The sequence below is a fragment of the Mustelus asterias genome, chromosome 12 (genome assembly GCF_964213995.1).
Source record: "Mustelus asterias chromosome 12, sMusAst1.hap1.1, whole genome shotgun sequence".
NCBI classification, from domain to species: Eukaryota; Metazoa; Chordata; class Chondrichthyes; order Carcharhiniformes; family Triakidae; genus Mustelus; species Mustelus asterias.
Window position 1 is genome coordinate 6,497,364 of NC_135812.1, and position 13,339 is coordinate 6,510,702.

The following is a 13,339-nucleotide window of genomic DNA, read 5'->3' on the forward strand; positions in this document are numbered from 1 at the left end:
AAACCCTGGCACATTTTTGTTACAGAATATCTCCTGCTGCTTCACTTATTATATCATCAGGATGCTGTCAACACCTAACCCATTTTAGTATAGCACAAGATTTCAGTTTTATGTAGCCCAGTCTCTAGAAACAATTGAAATAATGAGAAAAAACACACAAAATATGGACTGTCTTGGCAACTTGTTCCACACTCTTCACTGCCTATAACTCTTAAGCTTTCCGATGTTTAAATGTTGTGCAGCATATGAACACTTCCCTACAATGAACAATTTGCCTTGAGATCTCTTCTCAGTGTTAGCACGCCACGTGGTGCAAAGCACGGTGTACAGTTACACATACCCTAAAGATTAAAATCTACTGCACAATCAATATCCCAGGAGGCAAACCAGCAGTATTTGAGATAAAGACTTTAAGCTATAAAATCTTGAAGTTTGACATTGCTTCTTTAAGGTCTTCCAGTTTTTTAAAAAAGGGGTGATAACTTTATACGTAAATGCTAGTCACCTACTTACCCATATTATTCCAAATAAGTTTTAAACATTGGCCTGAAATCCCATTTCAGAGAACCATCCCCAATGGGTGATATTTTCATCCCATCCCATTAGCATGCCCTCTCCACAGAGTAAGGATCTTTTTTGGCCCATCTATTAGCAATTGGCCCTCACTTTCCTTTCTAATTATTAACCAGTGTGAAAAAGAGACTTGGGAGCAAGAAAAGAAAAACCTTTGCTGTGGATAAATCAATAAGTTATTCAAACGGAGGTAGAAATTGTAAACAACAGTCCTCCAGCATTTCGTTCTAATTTTTCATGGCATGTTTTATGATTAAAGGACATCGCCCCTTGGTTTGTATTTATTGCAATGCTTAATAGCTGAAATTGGACAAAATTGGAATTCCATCCCTGTTAAAGAATATTAACAACACACCAGCTCAGGTCTAAACATCTTAAGGAAAGTGTACAGTTCAGTTGTCTCCAAGACAGGATAAAAACTCAAAAATATGCTGTTTGGCTAGGTTGACAGATTGATTTCACTTGCCTGGATATGCATTTTCACAATAGCTTTTCCAATAAGTGTTGCTCCAAAGAAGGTCCAGAATGGAACAAGGAAGTGTCCACATGTTATTCCAGCCAGGTCAAAGAGGGGATTGGGAATCTACAACACATCCAGGATAACATTTAATATAAAAGTGAACGCGGAGGGAAATGGATTGATCTCTGCAGAACTTAAATTCAATCACACTGTTGTAAAACATGAAAAACTACATTTTATGCCATGTACTACAACCAGTAAAATAAAGCTTTTAGGCATAATAAGCAAACATCCATTTTGTACACTGGAAATGCTGCCTCTAGCCTAAGTGTCATTCATATTTTTCGAGCAGCCGCTCATTATCTTTTGCTGTGAAAAGCAGTGTAAACATGGTTTCATAAGTACATTTAAACCATCGCCCTCCAAGTGAATGGTGAAATTTGAATCAATTGATCTGTTTTTAATGCCGTTTGCAGAGGGAGGAATGGAGGCCTTCCAGCTCTTAAAATATTTGATGTAGGAATAGGCATACAAGGCCTTCAAGATCTCAATCTGGGTGGAAGCACCGTCAACAATACTGAATTCTCCCAGGTTTAGATGAAGTGTTGGAGAGAGACCACACCATAAAGTGGCAGAACAGGCTTCAATCCAATGGTTTCCCACAATGATGTTTCCTATTTTCGCTGCCCGCAGTGGACACAAATCTAGAAAGTAAACACATTAACATAGAGACCTCAAAAAGGTTTCTGTCCTGATCTCTCTCACTGTGGTGGATGAGTGGTAAAGAGAGCGTACACTTAATTTTCTTAATTAGTTTTCTTACCATGGCAGTTGGTGAGGTAGAAATCTGCTTTAATTAAAGTCAGGTTGAAAAATTTGATGTTTAATTTTAAAGATTTCCCTTCAAGTCCTGAACTCCAGTGTACACAATAATGAGACCATTTGCAGGAACAGCTTTTATACATAGAAACCCGACAGTGCAGAAGGAGGCCATTCGGCCCATCGAGTCTGCACCGACCACAATCCCACCCAGTCCCTACCCCCACATATTTACCCGCTAACTACGCATCTCAGGGACAATTTTTAACCTGGCCAATCAACCTAACCCGCACATCTTTGGACTGTGGGAGGAAACCGGAGCACCCGGAGGAAACCCACGCAGACACGAGGAGAATGTGCAAACTCCACACAGACAGTGACCCGAGCCGGGAATCGAACCGGGGACCCTGGAGCTGTGAAGCAGCAGTGCTAACCACTGTGTTACCGTGCCGCCCGGTTTTTATAGAGAGTATGTTTATAACTAGAGTAAAATTTCCAGAAACAACATTCACAAACTATCACTCTTTTTACAATTTATTTTTGAAAATTAAACCAACACAATTGCAAGCCCCATCATAAGATGCAATGGATCTTCAGGAATTGCATGATGAAAGAGACCAACTGACATGGTAAGAAAACAAAATGAAATGTATGCTGTCTTTGCTACCCGCTCCTCCAGCACAGTGCGAGAGTTTCCAGGTCTCTATAGAGTCATAGAGGTTTACAACATGGAAACAGGCCCTTCGGCCCAACTTGTCCATGCTGCCCTTTTTTAAAAAACGAATCCCAATTGCCCGCATTTGGTCCATATCCCTCTATACCTATCTTACCCATGTAACTGTCTAAATGCTTTTTAAAAGACAAAATTGTACCTGCCTCTACTACTAGCTCTGGCAGCTTCACCACCCTCTGTGGGAAATAAATGCCCCTCTGGACACTTCTGTATCTCTCCCCTTCAACCTATGCCCTCTAGTTTTAGACTCTCCTACCTTTGGACAAAGATATTGACTAACTGATCTGTGCCTCTCATTATTTTGTAGACTTTATTCTATAAGATCACCCCTCAGCCTCCTACGCTCCAGAGAAAAAAGTCCCAGTCTATCCAGCCTCTCCTTATAACTCAATCCATCAAGTCCCGGTAGCATCCTAGCAAATCTTTTCTGCACTCTTCCTAGTTTAATAATATCTCTATGCTAAAATGTTTGGGGGAAATCAGAGGACTGAAGCCTAATCTATCATTTTAAAGTGTAGTCTCACTCCAACACTCCACCATAATCTGAGAAAACACTTCAGTGCAGCACCAGGAGAATTTTGCATTGATGGTGTCACGTCCCAGATTGAAAAGTGAAAGGTCTTGGCTACCTATTCCCATGTCAAATATTTTAAGAGTAGGACGTTCTCTCAAGCCATCTTTTCCTCTTCAATCAACAGCTTCAAAAACAAAACAACGAATCATTCATTTCATTCTTGTTTTTCAGGCTCTACTGTGTGTAAAGCGGTTGTTGTGTTCACTGACAAATGTTCACTGAACTTCAAATAATTAATTAGACGTGCAGCATTCTGAAAATCCTGACACAGGATAAGAATCCATATAAAAATAATTTTGTTCTTTCACCGGAGTCACCTCTGTTTATTTCCCCTTCTGACTACTGCGCACTATCTCTGAGCTTATTAACTTTTGTCTTTTACTTACTGAAGCACAGGCCAAGATTCCGAGGAACCCAACTCTTTGCACCAGGTTCTGAACAGCCAGCTTTGCTCGGGTGGGAAGGTCCTTATGAAGGAAAAACAGAATAAATTTTCAGGAAAATCTTAAAACAGTGATCTCTAATGTTATAATGCTGTTATACAGCTTCAGCATAGTCATAATTCCTTTGTATCTGTGAGAGCAAGGTTTTGGAGATCAGATTACAAACAGAGCTCTGAGTATGCTTTACCAAGTGATGTTGACAACCACCAACAGGTGTCAAGGTTTTACATCTGGAGTAATACAAATCTAGACCTTGTGGGTACATCATTAGAAACTCGTTTAGGAGATTTTAATTTTGTGAAAAGTAGCAATTCCTTTGCCTGCAACTTTACATTAAATATTGTCTGGAAGTGGTGCTTTGCGACAATATTCAACGTGAATTTAAGAGCATTCTCCTCTCTGAAAAAAGGATGATGCACAGCATGATGCAGCAAGTACTCTAACTTGGATTTTACACTTGTACAATACACACAAAGAAGACCAGTGTCCATAGTAATAAAAACAAAAAATGTTGGAAATACTCAGCAGGTCAGGCGGCATGTGCAGAGAGAAACAAAGTTAACATTTCAGAACCAGTGTCTATAGTACAGTGATGGCTATACAATCTGCCAAAAAAATACCAGTTGGAGGTGCCAAATGTAACAAAATAATTGGCTTCACCCAAGTGAACACCTCAAACTAAAGATCCGCACAGGAATTCAATTACTGTAGGTAATGACTTATGGAAATTTACAAACTTATGTACGCACTTTATACACAAGCTCAATGCAAATCAATTTCTTTCAGCAATGTGAACGAAATACAAGATTTTGCAGTCACATGAAAATGCTAAAGCATTTTCCCAATGTGTCATGCTCCTCAATGGCCAGAGCTGACAATGAAGCATCCAGAAGAGGAAGGACCCGAGTATGAAACTGCAGCCTGTGCTGAGTTAGACATCCTAAGTGCCCAGCTAAAGTCTAACTTGTGATTTATAAAAGTTCAGCATTTACCAATTAACCATTTACTTTAAATATTGGACTTGTCTTTTAAATATAGAATGAGCGGATAACAATAATTCAACTTTTTTCCTTCTCTCGAGCACTCGCGTTCTGAGTTTCATTAACCTCTCACTATCATTACTTGAAGGATTTTCATTCTTCCCAATTTGTACATTTTTCACTTCTTTGGCTCAATCTATACCGAATATTGGGATAAATTAATTGTAACCTCCAATATTCAATTGATTTAATAATCATAGAAACCCTATAGTACAGGAGGCCGCCATTTGGCCCATTAAGCCTGCACCGACAACAAACCCACCCAGGCCCTATCCCCATAACTCCACATATTTACCCTGCTAATCCCCTTGACACAAAGGGACAACTTAGCATGGCCAATTAACCTAACCCACAAATCTTCGGATAACTATCTGGAATCTGAAAATTTTCTTCATAATATAGTTGAAAGCCTGCAAGGATGTGCAACATTGTTGGCTATATTTTACTAAGAAATCTGGGCAACTAAAAGATAGTTTGTTGAAATTTTTTGTAAAAAAGACTAAAGTTCATGTTATGCATTTCTAGTATTGAACACACTAACATAGCATCAAACTAGCTGAAGAAATCGGAAAGGCAAATTTCTAACTGTCTTTTGGAAATTTCTACCTATCCTTAGAAAGTAACTGCTTTAAGGAAATAAAAATTTATAATTCTAATGCTCACAAAAGTTCTGATTTGATTTGTCACACATATTAGTATACAGTGAAAAGTATTGTTTCTTACGCACTAAACAGACAAAAATTCACGAGAAACCTTTTTTTGAAGGTTGAGACCCAGAGTGTTGATATCACCAAGATTTGAGAGAGTAATCAAGACAATGGCATTAGTAAAGTGGTAGCGATCGAATAATACCAAACATTTGTTTACAAGTCTTTTAAAAAGATTGCAGCTTTGGAAAGAGTTAAGTTTCATAATATATTTGTGTCAGAATAGGAGGCTATGCAACATGTCTTCCTCTCAATATAGCGAACTTTGTAGGGAGAGCAAGGACATGCAGAATGCTATTTTATCCTTGTAATAAGTTCTAAACTTAACCACAAAATACATTAGTAGGTTACTATATTTGCTCTGGTTGGCTGCCCACTGGAGACCAGTTCCAATATAGAACTCTGTTATTCAAAGAGTGCATTTTAAAAATATTACCTATTTTAGTAACCCTTTTAGAATTAAAATTGGCTTTTCATCCCCTGCTTGAACAGAGATCCATGGTTTTATTGATGTAATGTCTCAGCTTTGTACATAAAAACCTCATTCTAAAGATCAATTGGTTCATTCAACATTTCTTCCTTTGCCACCTCATATGAAAATAAGTGATTACGGGCACTAAAGTTTGGGACTAACAATTTTTAGCCAAACTGTGGAACTACTGAGAACAAGTACAACAACTTTTAAACAAGTCACGAGTGTGCACAAGGGCGGCCGAGCAAGGGGTGCACAAGGGAAGCCGAGTGAGGGAGCGCATAACTGCACGCGAGGGCAGCCAAGTGAGAGAGTGAGCGGACGCATGTCCGAGTGAGTGTGTGAGGGTGGCTGAGTGAGGGAGAGAACATGAGGGTGGCTGTGGGAGTGACTGAGTGAGGGAGTGAGTGCAGGGGTGGCTGCGTGAGTGAGTGAAGATGGGTGGTTTACACACATTGTCCTTGGAAAATGCAGTAGTTGGATTTTCAACTAAGATGGTCTGTTACAGCATGATCCAATACATCTTGGCAAAACTCAAATGTTGAACACCCATCGATATGGATTACTCGCATTTTTACTGTAAATGCCTAATTCAGATACCTGACTGACCTAATGGTTTATGCATCCAAATACAGGACCAATCATTCTTCGAATGTTAATTGTAATCATGCACATTTGCGTGCATGTTTTTGAGGGGCGAGTGTGTTGGAGGGTGAGAGGAGTGTTTTTAAAAATTCATTCATGGGACGTGGATGTTGTTGGCTGGGCCATCATTTACTGCCTATCCCTAATTACCCTTGAACTTAGTGGTTTGCGAGGCCATTTAAGAGTCAACCACATTGCGGCACATCTAGAGTCACACGTAGGTCAGACCAGGTGAGGATGGCAGATTAATGAACCAGATGAGTTTTATGACAATTGCCAGTGGTTTCATGGTTATCATTAGATTAATTCTAGATTTTTTATGTTGAATTCAAATTTCACCATCTGCCCTGGTGGGATTCGAACCGATGATGTGGAGATGCCGGCGTTGGACTGGGGTAAACATGGTAAGAAGTCTCACAACACCAGGTTAAAGTCCAACAGGCATATTTGGTAGCACAAGCCACTAGCTTTCGGAGCGCTGCTCCTTCATCAGGTGAGTGGGAGTTCTGTGGTGGGGGGTGGGGGAGGGAAGTGGGAGCTCCTTCGTCAGGTAAGTGGGACAGAACTCCCACTTACCTTATGAAGGAGCAGCGCTCCGAAAGCTGGGTGCTTTTGCTACCAAATAAACCTGTTGGACTTTAATCTGGTGTCGTGAGACTTCTTACGGGATTCGAACCCACATCCCCAGAGCATTATTACTCTGGGTTTCTGGATTATTAGACTTGTGACCATACCACATTGTCACCACCTCCCATGTGTCTGGGAGAGGCGAGTGTGTGTGGGAGGGGGGAGAAAAAGAGACGGAGAGAGAGAGAGAGGGGTGAATGTGCATGCGAAAGAGAGCATGTGTGCGAGTGAGGGGTGGGGGAGGGAAGTGTGTGTGCATGCGTGCGAGAGGGAGAGCAAGAGCGAAAACAGGCAAGAGTGAGTGAGCACCCTAGGACTGATAAGCTGAACACACTCCAATGGTCATCTTTATTTATTATATATATTTTTAAATTACCAATCTGTTGTGACTTTTTTATTTTTCATACAGCAGCTACTTTTTGAAATTCAGGATAAATGTTCATAAAATCCCTACAGTGCAGGAAGAGGCCACTTGGCCCATCGAGCCTGTACTGACAACAATCCCAACCTATCTCCGTAACCCCATGTATTTACCCTGCTAATTCCACTGACACATGACCAATCAACCTAATCTGCACATCTTCGGAGTGTGGGAGGAAACCTATGCAGACACGGGGAGAACGTGCAAACTCCACAGTCACCGAAGGAATTGAACCCGGGTCCCCTGCACTGTGTGATGTGTTGTGCTACCGTGTTATAGTTTAACTTCATCTTTCTGAAATTTGCTCATCAGCCCACCCTATTTGTAAGAAAAATTGAAACGTGTCTCCACCCCTATGTGAAATAAGAGCATAAGACATAGGAATAGAATTAGGCCAATCGGTCATCGAGTCTACTCCGACATTCAAGCTTGGCTGATAAGTAGTTTCTCAACCCTATTTTCCCACCTTCTCTCTGTAACCTTTGAAATGGTTGGACAAGTCTGGACTAACCCGAAGGGTTTCAAAGGTTAGTGTATAAATACCTTCTAAATTCACATCAGTTTTGCAAACTCACAACTGAAGGTGGGGCACAAAAGATTATACAGCAATAACCTAAAGCCACTATAGTGCAGAGGGAAACAGGTTTATTCCCCATTTTAGCCTATTGTTTACACTATGACCAAGGTATGCACATCAGCTATTTAGATAATAAAACATAGATATCTTGAGATTTCATTTTTTGGAATAGGACACGAAGCCTTGTGAGCCTGCTCTGTCATTTATTTAGATCATGGCTGATCTGTGCTTCATCTCCATTAACCAACCTTGGGAAAACCATTTCCCTTGGTATCCTTACCCAAAAGACAAAAAAATCCATCAATAGTAGTATTGAAAATTTCCAGCATCCACAACTTTTGCATGGAAGAATTCCATCTTTTTCCACTAATCTTAGCATGATGAACTGTTTAAGTTTTAAGTTTATTTATTAGTGTCGCAAGTAGGCTTACATTAACTCTGCAATGAAGTTACAGTAAAAGTCCCCTAGTCCTACACCCCAGCGCCTGTTTGGGTGCACTGAGGGAGAATTTAGCATGACCAATGCACTTAACCGGCACATGTTCGGACTGTGGGAGAAAACCGGAGCACTCGGAGGAAATCCACGCAGATACGGGGAGAATGTGCAGACTCCGCACAGCCAGTGATCCAAGCCGGGAATTGAACCCAGGGTCCCTGGCGCCGAGAGAAAGCAGTGCTAACCACTGTGTTCACCAATTTTACTCCTAAATGGCCTCTAACATTTTATTATGCATCTTCGTTCCGAATTTCCTCACTGCAACAACATATATTTACACAGTGCCTTTAACATAATAAAGTATCTCAAAGTATTATTACCAAAACAAAAGGTGATAATGAGACAAATAAGGACAAATTAGATACTAGAAGAAAATAGTTTTTCCATCGAACTTACTGAATTAATTCATCACTTTAAACATGTCAATTAGACAGGACTCAAGTTTATACAATTCACCCTAATAGCTTAAGCCCTGGTAACACTGATGAATTTGCATTGTTTATCACTATCTCAAGTGAGCATACTAGGACTGTGATTTTGCGCCCGCGTTCATCACAAGCACAAAAGGCAACGTTGGCGCAAAGTCGCATGACACTTAGAAAATGAGAATCTCGCTAGTGAGATCTCATTTTCCGATTCATCCCTTGCCAGTGATGTAATGAGGTTCGCACCCAGGAAGATTGGGAACCTCATTTCAATAAATATAATTACTGCGTGAGATGGGGGTGCGGGTGCCGCATATATGGGAGATGAGATGTGCCCCCCGCGTGTGTGGGATGGGGGTGTGTCCCCTCCCCCGCGTGTGTGGGATGGGGATGGGGGTGTCTCCCCCCACCACCCGCGTGTGTGGGATGGGGGTGTGTCCCCCACTGCGTGTGTGGGATGGGGGTGTCCCCCCCCCCGCGTGTGTGGGATGGGGGGGGTGTCGTCCCGTCCCCCCCACCGCGTGTGTGGGATGGGGGTGTCCCACCCCCGCGTGTGTGGGATGGGGGTGGGGGGGTCCTGCCAGCGTGATGACATGGGCCATGCCTCCAGATATCTTTTTTGATTGTGCTGGATTGCCTGGAAAGAAAACTCGGCTGTGCAGCCTGCAAGCTGCATACTGGCTGATCTTGCCTCAGCCACCATTTTGTGCAGAGAATGGAAAATTCCACCCTCTTATATTCTTGACAGATAATCATCCTTAAGTTGCATCACAGCTGACAAAGGATGATCAGGTGACTTGCTGCCAAACTTCCACTTGACGCTGCACCATGGTGTCAATTATCCTGGGAGTTTCCTTTCCTCCTTGGAATCTCACATCCTCCTTTAAACTCCTCACAGAGGAGATGAAACTTCAAATGCGTAGTGGAAGAGCAGTGTGTGCAAATCTGCAACTCATCATGGTGCACAGCATAACCAACCCAACATATTGCATCTTTGCAAAAAATAATCATCTAAATTTAAATGCTTTAAAATTATACTTTTGCTGCCTCAGGCACAAACCATTCACAAGACTGCATCCTGGGTAGTGTGTAAATTTTTCAAACCTACCATGTGAAAAATAAAACTGAAATGCACAAACGTACTTCAGCCCCCATTTATGGAAACGATTTCAGTTATGCAAATCACCTTCAGCACATCATTCTGTACCAAAAGAGAACATGAAAAACCACACGCCACCACCCATGGTTATAGTTACCAATTCTGCACTTACTAATCTAACGTGCCCCAGTTGATCAGAGGTGTGTGTAACACGTTGCTGATGGCTAAGCAAGGCTTTGCTGAGTCACTATTTGTTACTATTCATAACTTAGAGATAGTAAAATGGCTATGATAGCACAGGTGCAAGAAAGACCCAACCATCTTTAGCTCCTCAATTATTGACCTTCCCTCCATCTGACGGTTTGATGTGGTGTTAGCTGATTATTTCACTAATTATTCTCAACTCCTCAAGTATTGAAGCAGTCTGTGTCCAAATGCAGCCGGACTGGGGCAACACTCAGGTTTGGGCTGAGAAGTGGCAATTAACATCCACACCTCAAGTGCCAGGCAATGACCATCTTCAAATGGAGAGATTCTAACCATCTCCTCATGACATTAATTGGCATTCTCACTGCTGAATCCTCCACTCTCAACATCCTGGCAGTTTCCTTTGACTAGGAACTGAAACTGTCATTTAAATATTGCGGATCTAAGAGCAGGTCAGAGGCTGGGAGTTCTGTGGCAAGTAACTCATCTCATCACTCTGCAAATCCTGTCCACCATCTACAATGCACAGGTCAGGAAAGTAATGAAATACTCTCCACTTGCTTGGATGAGTCCAGCTCCAACAACACCATCCAAGTCAAGCAGTCTGTTCAATTAGCACTCCATCCACCCCCACCTTAAACATGCACTTCCGCCAACACTGACGCATAGTAGCTGCAGTGTGTACTATGAGATGCCCTGCACTAACTCACCTTCATCATCACCTTCCAAACCCATGACCTCTATCACATAGATGTGGAGATGCTGGCGTTGGACTGGGGTGGGCACAGTAAGTCTCACAACACCAGGTTAAAGTCCAGCAGGTTTATTTGGTATCACGAGCTTTCGGAGTACTGCTCCTTCATCAGGTGAGTCAATCGCACCTGATGAAGGAGAGAAACTCCGAAAGCTTGTGATGCCAAATAAACCTGTTGGACTTTAACCTGGTGTTGTGAGACTTCTTACTCTATCACCTAGAAGCAGATGCATGCGAACACCATATCTGCAAGATCCCCTCTAAGCCACACATCATCCTGACTTAGAACTATATTGCTGAACCTTCACTATCACTGGGTTAAAGTCCTGGAACTCCCTTCCTAACAGCGCTGTGGTTGTTCTTACATCACATGGACTGCAGAGGGTGGAGGCAACTCATCATCTTCTCAGGGGTAATTAGGAACAGGCAATAAATATTGGCCAAGCCAGTGATGCCCACACCCGATGAAAGAATAGATAAATAAATAAATTGATCCCTGAACACGCCTCCATTATTACCCCATCAAAACCTTCTACCCTCAAAAAGGAAATTCAGATCAACATAATCCGCTTCATTGGATGACTTTTTCAAGTGATTCATGCTTCAAATGGAACCATTCTGTTCGATTATCATAACCTTAAGATTATTTCTCCCACAATGTTCCATCTTCCATTCTAAATTCGGTGGTTGTTCCCATTTACACCAAAGTGAATAAACTGGTGTAATAATCTGCATGCTGTATATTTATCACGCTTTAAAACATACTTCTCAGCTAATGGAAACTTTTCTGACTGTAAGTATTGGATAATATCAATTCACATTAATGGTCTCACAATCTCATCTTTGACCTTGTGTAAGATTACAACTCGAGGTTCATCTAATCGCGATGAAAAGAATAGAGTTCACTTTCTGTCTCACTTCTATTGTTTGGAGTCTAAAAATGTCTTCAAACTGCAAAATTTAAGTCCATCTTTGTTCACAGGTGTTCAACGGCAACTGTAAAGCTGTTCTTGGGGATTTTAAATTCTTTGTAAACCTATTTAGCTTTTTCAACACAGATGTTTCCTATCTATAATTCTTCTTCCTCTTCTTTCTTTCCCCAACTTCTAACAAATATTTTCCCTCCCACCTTTACAGTACACACTAATCCCTGCCAAAGTAGTAGGCCAGCTGCCAACTCCACACCTTTTGTCAATGGTTCCATTCAATCCATTGAAGCAAGAGTGAGAGGGAACGAGAGCGGGGGCAGCAGGAGAGAGTGAGAGCGGGGGCAGCAGGAGAGAGTGAGAGGAAGCGAGAGCGGGAGCAGTGGGAGAGAGCGAGCGGGGGCAGTGGGAGAGAGTGAGAGGGAGCGAGAGTGAGGCCACGGGAGAGAGTGAGGGGGAGTGAGAGCGAGGCCACAGGAGAGATTTAGAGGGAGTGAGAGTGAGGCCATGGGAGAGAGAGAGAGGGAGCGAGAGTGAGGCCATGGGAGAGAGTGAGAGGGAGCGAGAGTGAGGCCACGGGAGAGAGTGAGAGGGTGCAAGAGTGGGGCAGCGGGAGAGAGTGTGAGTAGAGAGTGTGCGGGAGAGAGGGAGAAAGTGGGGTGTGGGAGAGTGAGAGGAGAGTGAGAGGGTTACCATTGACCAGAAACAGAACTGGACTAGCTATATAAATACTGAGTTCTGATGAAGTGTCATCAGGACTCGAAACGCTGGTTCTATTCTCTCCCCACAGATGCTGTCAGATCGCTGACATTTTCCAGCATTTTCAGTTTTTGTTTCAGATTCCAGCATCCTTAATATTTTGCTTTTATATAAATACTGTGGCTGCCAGAGCAGGTTAAAGACTAGGAATCCTGCGCTGAGTAACTCATCTGCTGACTCACCAAAGCCTGTCCCCATCTACAAGGCACAAGTTAAGAGTATGATGGAATATTCGCCACTTGCCTGACGAGTTCAGCGCCAACAACACTCGAGAAGTTCCACACCGTCCACGACAAAGCAGCCCGCTTGATTGCTACCGCTTCCACATTCAATCCCTCTACCACCGACGAACAGTGGCAGCCGTGTTACTGCCTACATGATGCACCAAAGGAACCCACCAATATTCCTTCGGCAGCACGTTTCAAATCCACAAACACTAACATCTAGAAGGACTAGGCAGCAGATACCGGAGAACACCATCACCTGGAGGTCCAAGTCATACCAACCTGGCTTGGAAATATATCGCCGTTCCTTCATTGTTGCTGAATAAAAATCCTGGAATTCCCTCTGTAATAGCACTAT

The 13,339-nt window shown here is 42.4% G+C and overlaps 1 protein-coding gene across 3 annotated transcripts in view; it reads right to left on the reverse strand.

Moving 5' to 3' along the window:
- vmp1 (vacuole membrane protein 1) overlaps positions 1-13,339 on the reverse strand; it is a 158,008-nt gene that overhangs the window by 33,553 nt on the left and 111,116 nt on the right. For all 3 annotated transcript variants that reach the window (XM_078224649.1, XM_078224648.1, XM_078224650.1), the window contains exons 9-10: positions 3,546-3,626; positions 1,040-1,156 (exon numbers count right to left, since the gene is read on the reverse strand). In XM_078224649.1, the coding sequence (XP_078080775.1) occupies positions 1,040-1,156; positions 3,546-3,626 (198 nt within the window). The remainder of the gene's footprint in view (positions 1-1,039; positions 1,157-3,545; positions 3,627-13,339) is intronic.